This window comes from Amblyomma maculatum, chromosome 1 (assembly GCF_055883805.1).
Source record: "Amblyomma maculatum isolate TAMU_Amacu chromosome 1, ASM5588380v1, whole genome shotgun sequence".
In the NCBI taxonomy this organism is placed as follows: Eukaryota; Metazoa; Arthropoda; class Arachnida; order Ixodida; family Ixodidae; genus Amblyomma; species Amblyomma maculatum.
This window is the reverse complement of record NC_139344.1, coordinates 394,583,300-394,605,568: the sequence shown is the minus strand read 5'-3', so window position 1 is coordinate 394,605,568 and position 22,269 is coordinate 394,583,300. Positions and strand designations below refer to the sequence as shown.

The 22,269-nt window shown below is 41.5% G+C and overlaps 1 protein-coding gene across 6 annotated transcripts; it reads right to left on the bottom strand.

The window, feature by feature from the left end:
* Positions 1 to 74: 74 nt before the first annotated feature.
* LOC146208612 (magnesium transporter NIPA2-like) lies at positions 75 to 21,769 on the bottom strand. 6 transcript variants are annotated; one of them, XR_014705197.1, is made up of 11 exons: positions 21,450 to 21,768; positions 18,710 to 18,920; positions 18,241 to 18,297; positions 18,046 to 18,136; positions 15,168 to 15,328; positions 14,333 to 14,598; positions 13,828 to 13,954; positions 10,024 to 10,117; positions 6,181 to 6,812; positions 2,622 to 2,644; positions 75 to 349 (listed from the first exon to the last, which is right to left on the bottom strand). XR_014705197.1 is itself a non-coding variant. In XM_084595414.1 (9 exons), exons 2-9 carry the CDS (start codon positions 18,891 to 18,893, stop codon positions 6,566 to 6,568), a joined length of 1,125 nt encoding a protein of 374 aa, XP_084451540.1. In that variant the 5' UTR covers positions 18,894 to 18,920; positions 21,450 to 21,769; the 3' UTR covers positions 1,918 to 6,565. The 6 variants fall into 6 exon arrangements, 4 of the variants coding, with proteins under 4 accessions (XP_084451540.1, XP_084451514.1, XP_084451506.1 ...); XR_014705196.1 differs by having other exon boundaries at positions 85 to 349; positions 2,622 to 6,812; XM_084595414.1 differs by lacking the exon at positions 75 to 349 and having other exon boundaries at positions 1,918 to 6,812; positions 15,168 to 15,226; positions 21,450 to 21,769.
* Between the last annotated feature and the right edge of the window lie 500 nt (positions 21,770 to 22,269).

The following is a 22,269-nucleotide window of genomic DNA, read 5'->3' as shown; positions in this document are numbered from 1 at the left end:
TGTTGTTTACTGGGTTTTGCACCCTGTCTACCCTTTTTTGTTGATGCATCAAGGCAAGTGACGCCCATCTACGCAGCATTCATCATTATGTGCCTTGGAAATGTTAGGTGTCAGGCCTAGTGACAAAATGCGGTGAATTATCGTGAACCCAAATTCTGTCCGATTTGAACAAATTTTTGGTCCCCCTGCGGAACTCAATTTAGAAATGAAAGAAATTGCACCTTTTTTATGAATTGCGTATTTTAATATGTACAGCCTTGTATGTTAGAGCTCGAAGGGATTAGTTTAACACCAGCTGTTCTTACATAGTGCTTTCTTGCCAAGCTTCTCCAAGCAGTTTGACTCCGACCTGGAAACAAGACAACGACAAGAATATGTGATGGGATCTTTATAAAGAGCCAAATGCATGCCATTTCTAAACTATTTTAAAACTAAAAGTGATGTGCACTATGCATGGCTAACTGAACTTAGTCTGTGCCACAATGTGCCAGAATTACAACTTTTTACCAAGGTGCCAATTACCATATTTTGATGCCTGTCTGCATCAATCATCTAAAACGAATTTTTCATGTACATAGTTAACCAGGCTAGAATAGCAGAAAAATGTGTGTGCTAATTGAGATGCTATGCACAAGTAAAAGTGATGACAATGAACAGATATTGAAACGAACCACTAGGGTGGTATATATGAATATTCAATATCTTTCTAATATCCCAGCAAGTAATACATCGTGCGACATTTAATTTCTTCAAAATGTTAGGCTAATCCTTTCTCGAGAAAATATTTTTTTAATACTTGCTTGAAGATTGTTTGCCATGTTTAAAAAGCTTCGTTTACAAATTCTAAAATTGTGTTTGCAACCTTAAAAGGACTGAGGATAGATAGAAGTAAGCCTGCATCGATGGACAACCATGTTCAAATCCGAAGAGCCCATTCTCACCAGAAATTGAGCTGAGTTAGGAAACGCCAAAACACAAGATACTACAGCTGTAGCCATCGCTGGCCGATTTCGCAAGTAAAATGTGCCTACTGGCATCAATCTCTAGGTGCAGATCCTAGAAGCCATGCTTCCACGCTATCAGTCAATTGAAAATGGCAACTCGTGCTTTTCTGTGAAGACATCAAGAGTTGGAATCAATTGACGAGAATATGAGGGCAGTGTTACTGCCACAGCGATGGCAATTTGATATCTTTGAAATGAAGCTTCGAGCCCAGGTGAGAAGACTACACCCTCCACCTTCACTTTCCATAAGTACCACTCACCAGCCTATCACCGCTATAGGGCCCCCTCCCCCCAGATATAGGGGCCTGCCTGCCTGGCCACCACCACCTTGGATTCACCACCCCACCCCTTCCACTTTGCTCCAGGAGTCCACCATAACCTCACACCTACCTCTATTGTCCACAAGGCCTTCAGGCATTAGAAGCACACGCAGAAGTGGAACAAAAAAGCGATGGCGAAATCAACGAACGTAAACCTAACTGAGCAGCTTTCATGAGACAGCCCCTAACACACCCTCCTAGTGCCACCATCGACCCACCTTCAGTTTCCAGAAAAAGTCACTTGGAAGCCTATCAGCTGTAAGCTTTGTAACTGTTCTTTGAGGGTAAATGCAACTGATTTTGCAAAATTACCGCATAAAATGCCAAATTGACCCATCAAAAAATAAAATGACAAAATTTTCTCGCCACTAAATACATCTTTTGCAGCTAGATGAAAATTAACCAGTACGAGCCAGAGAACTAATTCTTAATACCAATTTGAATACCAAACGAAGCTGTCCACGACTGTTCCTTTAAACCGAGTGGTATATATATGCTTTAGCATCATGAAGCTGCATGTAGGTTGAGAAACATTGTATTAAAGGGTGCCACATTATATTGACCGCTGGGCATTTGTACAATGACCTGACAAAGACTACAGACAATACCAATTCAGAAAAAAGTTGGCTTTATTTAGCTTCTTTATGCAATATGGCATGCATGTTCAAACAGTTGTATAGTGTGCGTATCTATGTCGATCACATTACATTTTTATGACAGTCAAGAAGAGCATATGACGCTTGAAAGAAACTGCTCCTTGCAGTGGTACCAGTGCACACTGATCTCTTCTGCATTAGCAGATTAGCAAACAAGAAAGTTGTTTTCTCATTTCAGTTTCTTTTGGCTCACAATGCACTCCTCGACACAAAAAATCAGGTGCTATAAAAAAATTTTGTCACAATCTACAATGAGAACACTACAAGCGTTTCCTTCCCCCAAAAGAAAAAAGGTCAGCTTCTCTGGGTCGCTGTTATCCTGATTTCACAGCAATTCATTCGCTCTGTACAAAACATGATATTTACAGCATTACAACAGTAGTGCTAATTCAAGTAGTGTTGGCAAGCAGGCTGCCTGCTAAAATCGATTGTCAATGTTAGTCATGGTTAGTTCTGCATGGGTTGATTCCGGGTATTACGCAAAACTAATGCACACCAGTTTAGCTCAACCAAGGTACACTGAAATATTGGCACATATCAGACTGCAGGAGGACATGCCTCCAGTGAGGGAAAAGCAAATCTTGCTTTGTACACGCTTAAAGTAAAGCAAATAGTTTCTCAAGAAAGTCAGTTTGTACTACCTCGGTTTTTACTGTCTTTACAGCTGTAAGAGAAAAGAGGAAGAAACAAAAAAGGGGTGAAAAATGAAGTTAACATGAGGCAGCAATAAAATTCACAAAGGAGAATCTATAAGCATGAGAACATGGCATAGAATTGGTGAATGCTGTGTATGCATTCTCTTTGTCTCGTAGAACACTTGGAAATGACTAGGCAAGCATGCTCCGAATGCATATCTTGCTTGTTTCTTTTTCTCAAAATAATGATATAAAAGAAGCAAATTAAACACAGGCAGCAGAATATGATAAGAACTATTCACAATGCCCGAAGAAGCTTGCTACAACAGTGGAAGGTTTTACGTTTTTAGCATCCACTAGCCATAACCTACAACTTGCTAAGGCAAAAATATGGTAAGCCCTTTATTCACTGAAAATTAGTATGAGATGAAAGAAATGACCCAAGTAGCAAAGCATTTCTCTAAAATGAAACTTTAAATGCCTTTGCGCATGGATACGGTGGCCAACAACGCATAATTCACTTTTTATGTGTACAGTATTCATTTCCTCTTTAAACTGATGTGGGTTTATCAATGAGAGTAGCGTAGAATATCACTAATTTAACTCACAATAATTCTGGAAACTGGATAATCCATAAAACCGATCTGCCCCTATCAAATGTGTGCACTGTTATATAATGTGAAAGTCATTATTTCAGAGAAATTCAGCCATGTTTCAGTCAATTTGGACAGGAGGCAGAGCTCACATATGCACAGGATATTGGAGATAGTGTAATGATGATGGTGATCAATCGACATGAAAGTGTAGCCACTATGTCACAAGTGCCATTGGTGTCCGACAAGGACGTAAAGGTGTCACATTCACTGCTACGATCATTAATCAAAAATGCACGATGGGAGCGATGTACTTTTTGTTTCGAGTGGCTCTCTGCCATTTTTATTTGTTTTCGTTGCTTGTATGTCAAGGACTATTCTGTCAGAATTGATATGTTGTTTGTTCACGATTTTATTTATGGCATAAGCCCAAAGCAGGAGTGAAGTACAGAAACAGAATACATAAACTTTTACACCAAAATGTGAGAAAATTAAAGCATGAGAAGCTAAATATCACTGGTAGGGGTGCACAATAATTAAAATTTTTGAACACGAATCAATAAGAATGTGGGAAAAAAATGCCTTCAAATATCGAATTGAATATCTTCTTAACAAAAAAGAAAAAAAAAGGGAAATTAAAAAGTAACAAACATTGTTCATCTTGTTTATTTCAGAACTCGCATGGTATTGAAAATAAAATTCAGTGAGAATTGCACAGAAATGCATAACCTACTGAAATCCCCTTCACTGCACAGTCCACACAGTCAAGCATTGCAGTGAAGCGTGCAGTGCAGTGAAACTACAGCGAATTTTTACGTTTTCGGTGTATCCGGTAGTTTTGGAATAAATTCGAATATCAGTTTTTCGAATACGAATTGAATAGCAAACATATTAAATTTGTATTTGAAATTTCGAATATTCGAGCACCCCTAACGTGCTAGTGATTCGCTAGCAATGCAATGTGAATATTAAAGAATGGTCATTTATACAATTAAGGGATGGAAACATAGTAAGCTGAATGACTGTTCTAATCGGTGACTGTTTGCAGAAAGGACTGCTGAAATAAATTGGTCCTAGCAAAGCACGGAGCTACAGAAAAAGAATGAGAGTGTCAGGCTTGTTAGGTTTTTTTTAATAATGGTATATATGGCAAAGATTTTAACCCTAGTTTGCAGTTAAATAATGAATATAAGATTTCAATTTCACGAATTTCTGCCAGGCATGCAGGGTTGGGATTAAATTAACTTTCGTAAGTGGTGTGATGCAAACAGTTGGACTGTACTTTGAAACAATGAAGAAGGAAGCTTTTCCTTAGATTTTCTCAAGATCACAGAGCTTGCTATCATTCCACGTAATGTGCACATATGCAAGTGCACATTTTTTGTGTTTGTGTGTTGGGGAAGGGAAGGGGGGCAGGTGTGTGTATGTCCAGGATGGCTGCTGTTGCCCCCAAAGTTATACAAAACATATGTGCAGGTACCTCGGACAGCTTGTGCACAGAGCACCAGATGGCAGAATTGCAGTAAACAGATATTGTTCCACTCCAGAATTTTGCATAAAATATTCAATGATTACCAATTTTACCCAAAAACCAAATCTATGTTCGAGTGGAACACTTTGTTGTCTTTTATATTTTTTTATCCTCCTGGTAATTCAACATTTGGTAAATCCGGGCATTTTCACTGGTAGTGCAAAATTCAAATTTAGCTAGGCTGTACTGTATTCACATCAGGTATTTTCTTAATCCTAACCACACTGCAGGTGCCTAATCTTGAGAAATATGCATGTAAAACAACTTGAAAGCATAATGTCCTTTTACTGCGTAATCACTTATAAAAAACCAAGACCTCCGTTATGAAATGATAACAAAGCTGCGCTACCGCCTCAAAAGCATCTTCAGTGTTACTTTTAGCTCACTACGCATGCTCAGTATGGACCATGTTCATATATTTGACTAAAAACAGGAGCTCTGTTTCTGAGTTACTTGAGCCTTTACATTATTCACAAGCATGTCATTATTACAATACATTGTCACAAGCATGGTAATAAAGGTGACCAAGAACTTAAACGCACAAACCAAAATTAGCAACAAGCCGAGACAAAAAGAGGATGAGACAAAAATGGACACACAGTGCAAAAGCACAACTAGCAACGTACACGAGTGCACATAAAATATAGGCCCCTATAAGTAGCAATAGCGATACAAGTATACCTTTTAAAAAATCTCTCAGCTCGTGGGCCTCACAGCCAGTAAGCAAAGAGTATGCACCCCACTACAACAATAAAGGCGGAAAAAAAAAATATAATATAATATAATATATATGCACAACAATCGCAGTGTACAACAGCTAGATATCTAAATTTTAAGTAAGCATCAAATGTTCACTGACCACACAATCATATAAATCACAGAACGTCGTAAAAGTGGACAGGAGTTATTCAATACGCACCGACACAGGTCACTATAAATGAAAGACTTGGATTATGTTACGCTTGTCTTGTTAAACGAATAAAGTGAATCCCAGGACCTTCAAGGAAGGCCCTGAACGTTATACCCATTACAACACAATGTAATAAGTAACCATGCATGACTAACAAACTCCACTTTAATTCTGCTGCGTAGACCCGGTTCACGAATAATGAACAAAACCAAATTTTACGGTAATTGCAGGAACCTAAAGCTGCACTTTTAAATCAAGAACTTCACACAATCAAGAAAACATTTCCTTACTGTTGGCACATCAGATTGGTGAATAAAAAGGACATTTGCAAAAGTGGCTTTTATACTATTTAATAAGACTTTAGTCATACATGTTTTTGCAGCAAAGGACAAACCAGGATCAAGCACGAAGCCATACCATTTGTGATTCTCTAAAGACCACTAAGTGTGAAGCAAACAAGCCAGAGCTGATGTGATTCAAGCAGCTAGCCACTAACACCAGTCAAAGACAAAAGTAAAAGAGCTTCCTTACAATGGAGTGCTGGGTCTTCATACGGACAACTTGGGCTAGCTTGTGGAGAAAAATAGGACAGATTTAACAACTTTAAAAGGCATGCAAACAGTTTTTCTCAACTATAAGCAGAGCTGGCAAGTTTGCTGTACTATGATTGGCTTCCATCTGAAACTTGCTGCATGGAAGATGACACCTACAACAGTCTTATCACCATCTTATAAAAGATAAGATCACACAGCCTGACAATGTGCTGTCACTTGGACAAGCAGTTCCTTTTCTTTTTTTTTCAAGGTGAAGATAACCTTGCTTTGGCTCCTTTGTTACGAGAACACGAAAACTGTGGAGGATGCCCCACATGACTAACGGAGGGAAGCGTCAGTGTATGCTAGTGACGGCGAGAGGATCATCTTTGGAGGCGATGCGCTGGTACCCACTCGAGACGAGCGTCGCAGATCGCTGCGATGAGGAAGGCGGCGAATCTAGCAGAGCTGTGGTCAGGTCTGGCAAGGTGCTGTCGCCCGCACCACGCTGCTGCTGTTCGCGCGTACTCTGCAGTAGCCCTTGAAGGCTGGACAGTGACACATCCCAGTCCTTGAAGGCATTCAGCAAAAATATTGCGCACACCACTGTCATGAAGCCTGTGAGGCTGCCTGCACAAGGAGCAAAGAGCGCTTGCATTACACTTCTGGGCTTGGTCAAATAAGCATGTTGCGTCTGTACTACTGAGTGAAAATATGTAGGAATAGAATCCCTATCACTGACACAAATGATGACCAAATAGTAACAGAAAAAAAAAAAGGAAAGTAAATGAGGCGTCAAATTTAGGACAGTGCAGCAACCTATGCAAAAGAAAAATGATAGGGGCAACATCAATAGATAGAACAAATGTGAGTGAGAACAACTGGGCCAAGTAGGAGTTAGTTAAGTGTCAAAATAGCACTTTTTTGAAGCTGAATCGAATAACAAAAGAACTGAATCAAATGCGAATTGAATGTCTGTGTGATTATTTACTGAAGAAAAATATAGAAAACAAACATTAACGAAAAACACTGGAGCGTCAGAGGCAGCTCTACTATGCATGAACTCCTTCACTCAAACAAATGGCACGATATTGATCTGGCGTTCAAAGAGCAAGTGTGGGAGTCATTAGAGCTGAACAAATTTCAGCATTTTATATGACCTAAGTCCTATTTTTCTACTTTTATTTTCTATGTTTGCAACTTTCTACTCTGCACACTATGACTGTGCATTGTTATGATAGCAGCGGCACATTATTTATCCTTCTGTCGTGGTTGGTTTTCATTAACGCTTCAATGCGAGACGTGCAACCAAGCTCGATGCAAGCTACAATCTGAATATGAATGATGGGACAATGTGACCACCATGATTTATGCTCAGAATGGACAAAAATTCAAATTCACACTTTATTGTGTGCATCATGCATTTAAGGGGGCAAGATTGCGTCACTAAACTCCTTCCAACTAGCAGCCGACGCTGAAACATCCGGTTGCCCCACAGGGATAACATGGTTATCATCAATGCTGCTAAAACAGCGCAGTATATTTCACAACAGTCATTCAGCACCTGTGTTGCTGTTGTAATAGACAATACTGAAGCGGGTGCCCCACTAGTTAGGGGAGAGTTGTTACCAGGCAACCAAATCCTGCTGGAAAACAGTGCTAAATCATATCAGTGCACCTAGGAGGATATAAAAATTTGCTGGAGTAAAGACAGTGTGGTGGAAGTGAAGCCACATGGCGCCATCTTGTGGTGAGCAAGAAAAAAACTCCGGGCTGCCACGTGTTAGAAGGCCGCATGCAGTTAGAGCGCTTTCAAATGGTTTGTGGGCTTTAACGTCCCAAAGCGACTCAGGCTATGAGAGACACCGTAGTGGAGGACTCCGGAAATTTCGACCACCTAGGGTTCTTTAACGTGCACTGACATCGCACAGCACACAGGCGCCTTGCTTTTCGCCTCCATCGAAAAGTGGCCGCCGAGGCCGGGGTTCGATCCCGCGTCCTTGGGAACAGTAGTCGAGCGCCGTAACCACTGCTCCACCCCGGCGGGGTCCGCTTTCAAATGATGATTCAACAAGAATCAGTGTTGCGTCAGCTAGATATCACATTCCAGAGGCGGTTGTGAGAGAGCTGGGCCGGCTTGCACGATAAAGTCCGAGCTAAGTCCAGACTTAAATAGTGTCTTTAGAAAGACCAAGCTTATTTAAGACGGCTCGTGTTCCGAACGTCGAACGCTTCGGGTTCATGTTCACCAGAGTGTCTTCCCAGAACGGCCTCAGCAACCACTTGGGGCATTTTTCCTCGTAACACAATCTTAAGCCGCAAAAAGCAATGGCACGGATTTTACACAACGTAAAATTGACGGAATGTGTACATCTTACAGCAGGGACAGTGCCAGCGCATCCCTGTATTTCCCTAATTTCTCTACTTAGACACCTGGCGTCCTTGTGTCTTAACCAAGACAGCACTAGAGTCGTAATCATACAAGCGACTTATTCAAGTCAGGACTGAAGCCCAGTCTTGACTCCAGTCTTAAGCGTCCATGCTAGTGGCCTATTCTTTAGACTCCAGTTAAGTCTGGACTTAGCTAAGACAGTCTTAAGATTGTTTTGTGCAAGCGAACCCTGCTCTTGGAAGTTGGCGAGGTGGCCATTTTAAGAGATAGCTTATAGAGCTTATTTGGTCGAAAAGCTGTCAGCATAGTAGTATCAGTAATAGTAGTAATTTGCACCGCGTGCAGGAAATAATAGTGGCCTACATAAAAAAAGAAATGGTAATTCGTGGACTGATGAAAGATAGGTGTGCAATGAATGATGACACATTAATTAAACCATTGTATTTAATTGATGAATTAGAAAAATGAAATGAAAGATGTTAAAAGCGGGGTTCAAAGAAGTCAAAATGATCTGAATGAAAAGCCAATGCTTGATAAAGCTAATTAAGAAAATGTAGTATGTAAATGATCAATAATTGAAATAACTGAACAAAAAATGTAAAGTTGGGAAAAGGGGGCTCAAATGTGTCAAAATGCTAAAAATAAAAAAAGCAATTTTTCATGGTGTTAATTCAGAAAATAGAGTGTTAACTGATCAATGAATTAATTTAGATAATTGAGAAGATTGGAAAAAGGGCTGGTTATTTTCAAGGATCTGTAAAATGACAAGCTGGTGAATGCAACTATCGCGAAACATGAACGGCAAAACGACTATAATCAAATGCACCATTTTCCCTGGAAAACTTCAAATAATGTTGAAAACTAGGAGGACACCTAAGCTCCACAGCTAATGGTGTGATACAATAGCATGTCACGCACACGGACGTTTTTCACTTTTGAAATGTTGTTTTATATTTTTTGTTTCTTTCCCTTGAAAATTTTTATACATCGACACTAAGCTTCAGCAAACATTGACTTTTCATTTTGAGCAATTTTCATTTCAATCAAATATATTAATTAATTGATCAATTACATTAGCATTATCAAGCACTGGCGTATTCATTCTGAGCATTTTGACAATGTTGAACCCCTTTTCACAATGTTTTTCATTTTCTGTCATTTCTTTACTTCAACATTAATCAAATAACTACAATAATTTCATTAACTCCTCACTGCCTATCACAAACCAATCAATCATCAATCATTCGGACACCATGATGCAATTTTTTACGCAGCCCCCGATCATTTCCGACATGCAACGCCAACAACTATGACAACACTGCTAGTACTACTACTATACTATACTATGAGCTGTATAAGCTTTTGCTTTTGCAGTTTTGTCTAAAACTAGAATTACTCGAAAAAGTTCTGGAAGGCTGCATCGACCGAGGTACCAAGGTGCTGTACTACCTGTTTTTGGACGCCACAAGATTGCTGCCATCGGCTTCATGCCATCCCATTGGTAAGCATAGGAGGCTTCCTCTCCAGCAGCTTTTATATCCCCCTAACAGTGCAATACAAATCAATTGTAAGCCTGTTACAGGTTCTACTAACAGACCGCAAAGATGACCACAAGGTTAAAAGTATGAAAAGTAGGCCAAGGATACACTGCCAGGAGGCAACATGATCATCATTCTACTGTCACATGGGCACTGTCAAGTGACTGCACCATGATACATACTCAGGCCCAGTAAGTCATGAAGCTGAAGCGGTCGAAAGATGTGCAACACTGATTTTCACAAGAGGACGCACAACACAGTCAGTACATTGGCTCTATGACTGTCCTTTATTAAAATCACTTCCATTATTATTAAGTTTTGCAACTTATTATAATAAAGGCAAAATAATGCCTCATTTTTGCTGACAAGAAGGATGAAAATTGAGCCGCAGGGCATGAAGGTAGTTTACTAAACATAGCTGAAGCCTGCTACGCGATACACATGAATGTTATGAACGCCACAAAATGAATGGACCATGTCGCGGCTCAGTCCTTCCACACAGACCGATTGTGGTGGAATGCTGTGCAGTATCGTAATGGGCCAGTTTTGAAACAGCTGTAGGAAAAACTATGGCATTCCCTATTTCAACTTAGTTCAAGTTGTTCAAAAACTATTCAACAACTAGAGAAGGCATTTTATTTATTTTCAATGATATTGAACATGCATCGTTTAAAGGGAACTGTGATCTCATCAGGCCCAACCACCTTTTGTCACAGTTCGCTCTTTCATTTTTGAGGGAGAAAAATAACTAAACTCAATTCATCTGCCGCACCGCAACTGCACTTGGTTGTTAGGGCGTTTTACTACTCAGCCGTGGGACCAGAGTTCAATCCTAGCCAGTGCAGACACTTTTCAATGCAGGTGGAACCCAAGGTGCCCATTTATCATGCCATTTCAGTGCAAGTGGAGAACCCCGGGTATTCAAAATTATCCTGAACCCTCCACTATCGCACATTCAATACCACGAGTCGTCTAGCGACTTGTCTTCCCAAATCGAGCAAACCAACTATTTGATTCAGTTTGGTTTGGTTCATGGGGTTTAATGTCCCAAAGCGAATCAGGCTAGAAGCCGTAGTGGAGGGATCGCACAGCACACGGGCGCCTTGCTTTTCGCCGCCATCAAAACGTGGCCACCACGGCCGGGATTCGATCCCACATCCTTGGGCACAGCATTAGAGTGCCCTTACCATTGCACCACAGCGGCGCAGTCAACTATTTGATTCGTTTAGCAAATCAAACAGGAGAGGTTATCTAATTCAATGTTCAAAGATTTGGAACATTCACACACCTCTAGAGCTAATGATATCCTAGCAAGGTCCAGGAAAACGGAATGAGTATGAGCAGGGCAGCAGGAAACTGATAGCTGCTTATCATAACATAATGAATTCCAACAGAAGGCAAATGTAGCAGTGGGAAACAATGGGTCAAAAGTACATATGAAGTGGGAATTTAACTACAGCCTCATTTTTTGACAAGCCAGTTTCAGTGTACTGGCTGACAGACCAAGCAAGAGAATAGCTGACATTTGATTACTTGAACCAGAAGGGGGCCAAAATGTTTCCGAGTTGTGCAAAGTTCATATTAAGGAACACTATTTCAATACATTTGGTGTTCACAGGTTCAAGGCACCAGGTAAATTTAAAGCCAAAATATGGCCAAAATATGTTACGAGATTATGTTAGAAATGACAAGACCTTGCCTCATATAGCACAGATCGAGCACTGCAATATCAAAGAAGCAAGGCTTTATCATTTTAATTTGCCATTGACAATCGCATAAAAACAACTGAGGCGACATCTTGCGGAGAAACACTGTTACTATCACCATAGTACCCCACGTGACCACATCTCGGGAATATATCACAGATTTTCAAAAATGCACACTGTTCCTTTTTCTTCTAGGTGTGCAGGTCATATTTTTATTATAACTTGCGCTCTCTCTAGTGCGCCCTCAAAGGAGTATGGACACCAAATTTTGGCGGCATTTTGCTTCTTGTTAATGATGTGCAAGACATTCCTGTAGATAGATCACCATGCTGTTTTCGCCTGTGATCGCTAAGTGACTGTTTGTTGAATATTTTTTTCTCACCAGTTTTGGTTTCGGTTTCAGCAGTCGAAAGATCGCTGATGATGTCACAATCAAGCCTAGTTCACGCATGGCATGAAAAAACAGTGACAGAATTTCTGACTCCCCACTTGTTTTAATTCCTGTTCTTGAGTCGGGCTTGCTTTATGGTTGTAATGAATTAAAAACGGCACAAGATTGATTATATCGCTGTTTTGTTTCGTCCCTCTGTGACCTAGACTTGACTTTAACGTCACAGCTATCGCTCGGCGGTTGAAACCAAAACCAATACAAGTGAGAAAACAAATTCGATTATAAATTATTCAGCACTTGTAGGCAAATATCACATGGTGACCCGCGTACAGTAATGTCTTCCGCATCATTACAGAGAATAAAACACAAGCCTAAAAATTAGGTGTCTGTACCCATTTAAATAAAAACCACCGCTCCTTTCGCATCGTGAATGGCGCGCTTTCAGCTTTTGTCACTCGATGGCACCACAGTATTTTGAATTCCTGGTAACAGCCTTAAATGTGGAAACTCAAATTGATTGTACCCTACACTAAAAATGTATAATTACTGTCTGGTGGGTGAAATTTATATTTATTTTTGGTACGCCATTTTTGTCGACCATAAGACGTCTTCACGGTCGCTGTTCATCAGCCTACATAAAAGCAGGCGTATGCACTGATCGAAAAATTCTAAGTAAAAAGCTTAACTACATTTCTACCAAAACCACTATGGAACACACAGCAATCTTTCCATTGCTCTGAAACAAAAATTTGACGCCTAAATTTTAGTGTTCTGCCCTGTTAACGGAGAATCATGACATTTAGTTGCAAAGGCAAGGAGGTTGTTTACTGCTTAGCACAACAAATTTAATACGACTAACTTTCCTGCCACAAAACTGCAATCAATGATCCATAAAATAACTCAAATTAAATAGACATATTTCACCACTGTATACATTTTCAATGGTTAAGTTATGTACAATACAGTAAACTCTCTCATTAATTCAGCCTTCAAGAACAAGAGAAAATGCCCGAATTCACTGAAAGTTCGAATTATCGAATGGGCCTGGAAAACTACTAAAAATGCAAATGAGTTATTTTATCTGATGAACACTTGCATGATGGTTGTCCACATTCGTGATGAAGCCCAAGTGAAAATGACAGCTTCTTCCGGTTTCGTCAAGCGCTTCGCATAGCACGCATTGCCAGGAGCACCAAACACATGCTCCAAAATTGTAAAGGCCTCCACTGCCCTTTTCTCAGTGAGACACCGTAGAAGTGGTGGCTCTCCACGAAACGGCGCCATCACGTTTGGAGGATGCTTCACAGCACCGTTCACACAGTGATATATTGCGGTGAAGTGCACAATGTGGTCAAACTGCATGTGACAAGCACGCAGTCTCAGTGTACTCAAGTTCTGGAAAGTCTATTTCAGTGATCACTAAATGCGCACTTTGTGCCTCGACGCGATTCCCTATTCGAATTAGTGAACGTCCAACGCCATAGGCTTACGAGGGCATGAGCCAGGACCAGACTCTTATTTTCAAATTATCCGGATTTCTGAATTAACAGGGGTCGATGAACAAGGTTTCGTTATGTAAGAACTAAAGCTAACTACTTTAAAAACAAAACTTACTTACCTAGCACGTCTTCACCACTCAAGTTTCCCCATTCTTTGAACAGGATGGCCGATGCAATAAGCACAAAAGTGGTGAAGAACACGTAGTAGATGGGTGTGACTACAGACGTGTTGAAGACATCCAGTGCCTGAAAGAAACAGTGCCACCCCACTGTTTTCCCAAGAGCAGAAAACAATTTGGGGAACTGCAAATGCTGTCAAATGATTTCCTACCAAGTCCACAAGTGTCAGAGATTAAGTTCGAATGCTTTCGCAACGCTTGGCAAAGGTCAGAGGTCACATTGGTGTATGGCCTGCTCATTGAGGAAGGAGATGCCCCTACACACTCAGCGCAAGGTTTTTTTCTTTCTTTCTTTCTTTTTTTTTTCTTTTTCTTTTTTTTGTAGACAAAGTTAAAGAAATGCATAGTGCAAACAGTTCTACATCCATGGTCCCAACAGCACCCTCTATTAATAAATCTGCCCCTGGAGATGACAATACCATACCACTGCCATTGTGCAGCTCACCTTGTTGAGGTAGTTCATCTGGACAGAGATGCAGATGATCACACCAATGAGGCACACCCAGGTCACCCAAGATGTGAACTCATTGCGACCGGCAAATGTCTCACGCAGCGCCAGACCTAGGCCTTTGCAACCCATGACTGAGAGGGAGCCAATGACTGAGCAGATGGCCACGTAAATCACCACATTGGAGGTTCCATACTTGGGGGCATAGATCACCATCAGGATGCTGGCAGCCGTCACCACAAAGATCACATACACTATGAATGCTGTGGGTACAGAAGGAGGGGGCAGGAGCAAAGAGAAAAAAAAAATTATTTGTGGTTTAACTCTGGTTAACTTTAGTTTATTTGTGAAAGCAATGGCGGAAGCTTCTTTTGCCTGCTACATTATTCCCCTATCGCGCCCTATCAGTGTAAGGTGCTACATTATTGGGGACACTTAAGCTCACCCTTTAAGGGTATGACACGAGAGCGTAAGCTACCAGCCCACATATAGAGTCACGCTTCAACCAATCAGTATGGACGTGCCTGCGTGTAGTAGGAGTAACGAGAATGCAAACGATTCTGGCAGGCTGATTCTGATATCACCCTCCCATATGAAAGGAGCAAGCCGAGTTGTCAGCTCCTGTCCCTGCCATAGGGGTAACGTGAATTCAAATGTCATGACAGGCTTATTTTTTTAGGAGACCGTAGCTTCACCTCTTCATGGCGTAGTTGCGGCCACCCGAGGTCTCGCTTTGGCTATCGTAGTATTGCTTTCTCAATAAAAGAATTTAAGACACATTTGCAAGAAAATGAGACCTACTGTTATAGACATTCAATCATTCAAGGCTCACCAGGTTCGACGATCATGGTGCCAAGCATTTCCATGCTTTCAACATTGCCTTCCTTGGGACTGTGCAGAACAATAACAGTGGAACCAAGCACGCACAGTAAGCAGGCTACCTTTCCAATGAGGTTTAGCCGTTCATTGAGGAACTTGGACGACAAGATAGCGCTGCAATATAAGCAGAAATTGCCACAGAACAATCCTCAGACAAAATTGCACAACAGCCAATTGTACAGTGAAAGCTCGTTAATTCGAACCTCGGTAATTCGAATTTTCGGATAATTCGAACTACACTACTTGGTCCGGCCAAGCTCCATAGAGATCTGTGTATAAAAAAGCCCGTTAATTCGAACGCGGGTCGGTTCCGCTACGGATAATTCGAACTACGCGCCGCCGCGTCTGGGCGGCTTGGCGCACATCACGCGGCAAAAAAAAAAAAAAAAAAAGGGGGGGGGGGGGGGGGGTAAAGAAACACCTCTGTGATCCGCAGGCATAATTAGAGGCTGCGCACGTACAAAACGGGGACAGAATAAGGAACCAAGTAAAACCATGGAAGAGTGGGTAAAACTTAAATGGCGCCATGACCGGCGTGGCGGCCGGCGGCGTTGAAGGGAGGGGACGCGGCCGCGGCAAGGTCAGTGCATGGCCGCGTGATGCACTGCTCTCGCTTCTGCGCAACCTCCGTAGCTCGCAACTAAATACTCGTTAATTCCAACCCTGTTAATTTGGAAATAGGGATAAGTACTGTCGGCGCTGTCCCACCCAATGCCCATAAAAGGCTATGATCTCGGACGGGCACTATGGGTTAAACTTTTTTTTTTTTTTGCGATAGCCATCCATCCTTCCACCCATCAGTCGTCAACGGAAGCACGCGAGTCAGCCGCGATCATGACGCCAGCTTTTAGCACCGTTCGCTCCGATGATTAGAGTGGCAGTAGACGGGGCGCCCGCCCAAGTCGCTCATAGCATGATAAAGCGAACGTACTGAAAAGGAGGCTTGCACAACCGGATAAGCGCTGGCACTTTGCCAAGTTCGCTTCCCTCCCTGCGGGAGCTAAAGTCAAAAGATAAACACGCCGTTATCGCCGCGCAGCATCTTGGCGCACTGCCAAGAAATGCGTTGTGGACCGTGAAGGCGCGAAACAGAGGGACGCGCTAACGACTGGCGCCTTTATTATTATTTTTTTTTCTTTCAGATTCGTAGGCACAAATCGGGGCTGGGTGGGTTCATTATGCGAGCGAGTTCGTTACGCGACTAAATACGGTACATTTACCGTAGTACAGACGGTTTTGGCCAGTTTTTTCGAGGCCATTCGATAATTCGAACATCGGATAATTCGAACATTTTTCCCGGTCCCGTGAAGTTCGAATTAACGAGCTTTTACTGTAGTATGAAGGCAATAGCCACCACAAAAATTACGGCATACCTAAAAACACCAGAAACTTCATTACAAAAGCGCTAATCCAGAGGCTACTACCCAGAGTAAAATCTTGTCTTGCTTGCGGAGCAGCTGTGATTGATCAACCGATGCCCAGCAATGGCACATAGCAACAGAGGCACAGCAATGCTATGCAGAGACTATGCATAGCAATTATAATCCTAGCTGCACAGCATGCACTGCCGAGGCAACGGCAAGTCCCTGTAGTAAAGCACAACAGTTAAGTCGGCAATAAAAAATAAAATAAAAAAAGATTTAGTTGGTGCAATATGCGTTTCCCAGAGCAGAACCTATGCAGCACCATTTACGTCAGATATCAAAAATTAAGCCATAATTCTCCACATTCTTTTTTTTGTTGTTGTTGACTGTTATCTTTCATAATAGATGAGTGCAAAACGAAATGCATCAATAGACAACGGGTGCCAAAATAAAGCCAAGGGGAGGCAGTCGTTACCTCTAAAATTGGCAGGGTACACAAAGGTTACAGATGCACTACATGACTGTCCAAAATTGGCTTGCAGCCCCCTTTCCCCTCGCAAGCTCTCAGCACCTCCCTTCTACTAACTTCTTGGCGTCGTTCCTACCAATAAATAAATGCCAGAAACACAACGCACCGCTCACTAATGAGAAGCATGGAAGATAATTGCACTCAATATAGTACAGCAATAACACTTAATATAATAGTACTTAACAAACGTACAGATTATAGAAAGCAATATCTGGTCAGTAAACTATTTGTGTTTGTTATTACGTGCTCACTTTTAGTGCCTTCGTCTGGTATGAATCAAGTTTTCCCACTGGCCGACCTACGCACCACATAGTGCTGACTTCGCATAATATAAGCAGCAGCATAAGAAAAGCATCCAAGACATGTAAGAAGAAAATGTTTGATGATGCTCACATGCGGGTTTGTGGAATGTGGCAACAGCACCATCTGGTGCAACTCAACTGTCACACACCATTAGCACTTTGCACAGCAGGGGCTGCAAGCATGTATAATGACTGTCATACTACATTTCCCCATAAAACTACTCTTGTAGCTTGTTTCCCCATAGCTCAATAAATCATCAATCAATTTCTGCAGTGCAGTATATGGGCTTGGTACCACCACATAGAATCAGACATTTCTTTTCTTTCATTGCAACTGATGGCCTCACGAAGAGGAAATAGCTTCGGTTTCACAGCAAAGTTATGCAAGTTCATTAAACTTGCTTTTTTCTTTCTGGTGATGTCACACGTATATTTCTCTCACACTAGGTGCTAAAATAAAGGTTCCTACAAGATGCACAACAAGGAATGAGGTTTCCAGACAAATTCCCAAATTCTCACTTCTGCACCAAGTAAGAAATTCTATATCCAAGGAAAAGTGCTAGTATGTGAGTGTTTTAAAAGAGCATGCTTAAATGCCCCATATACTTCGAAGTCAACTAGGAGCCATGGCCTCACCTGACTAAGACACTGAGGGCTCCCAAAGGTGTGACAAGTGATGCCGGCGCAAAGGCATATGCTGCAAAGTTTGCAGCTTCTCCAACAGCCACTAAAAAGTGCAGACAAAAGAGTAAGAAAGAAGCTCAGATCTCACTGGTTCGTAAATAAAGCACACAAAAAGATTGAAGGAAGACACAGTTTTGCTATACTTACTGAGAATAAGCCCAGCCCACCAGACCCATTCCTTGAGGTAGCCATAGCCTCCAGCACCTAGGAGAAAATAGATGAGAAACTGGCACTGTGTATTTCTTAAATACGACAGCACGCTTGAAGCCCCGACATTAAGGACAAAGTGAAGAAAGGGAGGCAGAGGCATCACTGCCACAAACAATTTTCATGAGCGAACTACAGTGATCTTCATATATTTTCAGTGGATCTTTAAGGCTTCACCACACTGTCATCCACTTCAAATCAGTGCTTAAAATCCTTTATGCTCTTAATTTTAACATCAATGTCATTATCTTGGCTAGAGCAGATGAATAAAAACTACACTTTCAACTCCAAATTTTACAACATCACACAAAACCACAGAAGGCCAACCAACTGAATGTCATTAATAAAAAGAAGAAAAAAAACTTAATCAGAGTTGTCGCCAGAGTTCTTTAACTAAAAACATTCATACCTGCTCTCGTTTGACCCTTGCTGTTTATGCGCAGAAGGCCTTTCTTCTTCACAATAAAGCTGGCACCAATAAAGATGCTTGAGCTTATTGCCAGTATAAGGCCAGTGTAGAAGTGGCTCTTGGCGAGCGCATCATTCAGGTCAAAATCATTGGTTGGGGTCGACATTGCCGGATTCTCTTCCATTGGTCAAACCTTAAAGGCACCACCCATCTGCTGCAACAAATGCATAGTCTGAACAATTAACACCAAGGTAAACATCCAATTGAAGCAAACCTAAGGAAACTCCAAGGTTAAAAACATCATGGAGACCAAGATTCTTTGCATTTCATACCTTTCACAAGTGGCCATTCAAAATCTGTATACTCAAACATATTTTCATAGTTAAGTGAAATAAAAATGACGTCACATATATATACTCCACTTTCTTTTGTTCTTTTCTGGGTCGATTCGTAACACACTTTCACAGATGATAAGTGTACATAGAGTGACATCTGTAGCAAGATGAGAATGCCATTCTGTTGCATGCACATGAAAGCTGGAATAAGTGACTAGAGGCCTTTGCTTCACACACTGTCTTATTCTAGTCGCTCATGCCAACTTCCATGTGTACAGTTTTCAAATACGATATCTGTAGCAAGGTGAGTTTGAAACCACTCATGACGACCGATGCATCGGGATTCTGTTGTTCAGGCAACCAGCATTGCCTCTCCGTACTGCAAGTGAAAGCTACAGAAGTTGCCTACTGGGCTCAAGGGAATATTATGTGAGCCAGCTTGAGACGCAAGGGATCAGGCACACTGAGAAGTAGGTGGAGTCAAGGACATGCTACCTGCTGCCATGTGATCAAGCCGGCCTGTAAGTGGGCTCTCTTACAAGATCTTAATCTAGGGAGGCACTGATATGATCCTGGTGTTCTTATTAGTTCGTCATCCTGGGAAGGCAGAATGAGCCTTGCTATTCTGTCTGATAGAAGTCATCATTAGTTTTACTTATAAGTAACAGCCCCTACAAAACAGCTTTACAAATGCAGAAATGTGCATGACTTTAGGACAGAAATGCTACAATCATGCAATAAAGATCACAATGTTTGGATCTCCTAGAGGCCAAGTTTACTTATTTCCATGAGTAAACAAGCTTAAAGGGATACTCAGGATGACTCTATACAATTACTGTTTTGAGTAAAAGAGATTTCCTTGAATTTTCCTGGGTATGCTGATTTCTGTCTGGAAGCGAAACACCTATTTCTCGTGAGAAATTGGTATACCAAATATTCCCATCAATCGATTGCAACTGATTGAAAGGGACAGGTCGCTGCCATTTTGAAGTGAATGGTGGTGTACACTAGCCTTTGGAATCCGCGATCAGAAATCTGTGTCAACGCACGCACTTTACTTGAGAAATTGGCTGGGGATGGCAACACTAGTGTTCTGTTCTGGGGTTATAAAAGGTCCATTTTCAGTAAAATTGGACCCCTTATGATTAAAGTGTGGTACCCAATCGAAATGGGCCAGCTTCAATTTGTCCTCAGTTTCCTCTTAAGTATTTCTTAAATAAGAAGTAACCAAGCAAATGCAGTGTGAATAATGCATGTTGACACTTGACTTGGCAACGTACCCAATTTGAAAGGTCTTACAGTTGAATGCAGCTCAAGAATGGAGCGGCTCATGGCAGTAAAAACAGGCTCTCTAACTGAAGTTAATCTACTCCCATACATCGTGATCAACTGCATTGCACCAGCTATCATGGTGCCATAGGAGGCTGGCAAGAGCAATGCAATTGATTTTAATATAATAATGATGAAACAACACATGGTTGCAAGGCTACCTTTGACGGGCATGTGCCTCTGAAAATCACTGCATTCAATCAATATCAGCATATGAGAAGCATTAAAAAAAAGCAAGACCAAGAAATGCGAACTTCACCTCTTAATATTGACGTAACAGGAAATCCAGGATGAAACTACGTGATTATTTGTGCTCGCAGAGTTTACTGGAAAGTTAGCTGCTAACAGCTTTTTTAAGGATTATATTTTGTAACCTAGGCAAGGAAGATATATGATGTCGCCACAGTGTTCAGAAGGTGGGGTAACAGATCACTGGTATTGCACCACCACTAGTTATGATGACAAAGTCATCGATGGCACATTACAAAAGTGAGCAGTTATGAATTTACAAACGGCCCCACACCAACAAGCACGATCAGCGTACTGAAGACTAAACGTATGCAAAACATACACGCTAGAAACAATATTTTCTGCAATCATGAGATGTTTCTCAACACCAAATGGCATTTTCAGTTTGAACTCATAGATGTCAACTACAACGGCCTAGGAGTTTAACGACTGTCAGGCGAAAAGACATCATTTGCCCTACTAACGCATTACATGCGAAGAGGTTTCCCGGAATGTGTACACTGAACAGTCCATGCCAGCTGTTCAGGCGCAAGCATTGGCGCTGTTTATGCGCCACTATTTGGCTGCCCTTCGTTCTTCCTCAGCAGGTTAATATTTATTTAGGTAACCAGTTCAGATAAAGTACTGCCACACTGCCGGCGGATCCCGATTTTTTAAATAATCACTGCTACAGGTAGATTCTGACAATCAGCATCCGGCCAACCGCGCGTATTACGCAGATTCATGTGTTCGGCTTCGTTCTGCGCCGGCTCAAGACAGCCAGCCCGAACGTGCATTACCACCACAGAAATGTACACCTACAACAAGTATTATCAAGGGTCACTCACCGTTCAGAATTTCAAGGAACCCCGGAAAGATAATCGGTTACTACGCGAAGCAACGCGCACCTGATGATATGCAGTCCACATTTGGCACGTCAAGGACGAACAGCCTGTCTTTTACGTCAGGAATTTTGACAACCCGGTCGTTAAGCCGGGTTGTGTTTGGCAGCTGAGGCAGATGAATCTGCTACCTCATATAAGCTGGTGTTCTTTAACTGGCACAAAATCAGGCGCACGAACAGCCAGCTCCAAGTGACGAGCACTTCGGTTTCTGTTGCTGGCAGTTCTCGCGTTCGCGGCAACGCATTGTCATTGAGATCAGCCTACCAGCGTGGCCAGCGTGGCCAAATGATATAATTTTGCGCTTTATGAGAAAACGCGTGCAAGAGAATCGTATTTTTTTTTTTGTAAAGTTGGATTATATATCAGCCAAAAAACTTTAAAAGTAGTACTTTATTTGTAAATTGTAATGTAAGTTGTAACGTTGTTTCGGTTTTTGTAACGTCCGTAGTGTCAAAACAGTAGGTCGTAGTTAAAACACAACACTTTAATTCTTGCTTCATACCTTTTTTTTTGTTGCAACGTTTGAGGCAGGCTCGGTTAAGCGTTATACTTAATAAAAAAAAAAAAACAACTGATTGCTATCGTAGTTTTGTGCATGAAACAAGAACTGAAACCTTATATATTGTTTCGGTTTTTGTTTCAGTTTTTACAAATTTAGAAATTATTCAGCGGTAATGTCTTGCGTATCACTGAAAATCAAGCACAACAATGGTTTATGTACCGCCCCAATTTTAGAGTTCGGGTCCGTGTGGTTTTGGTTAAT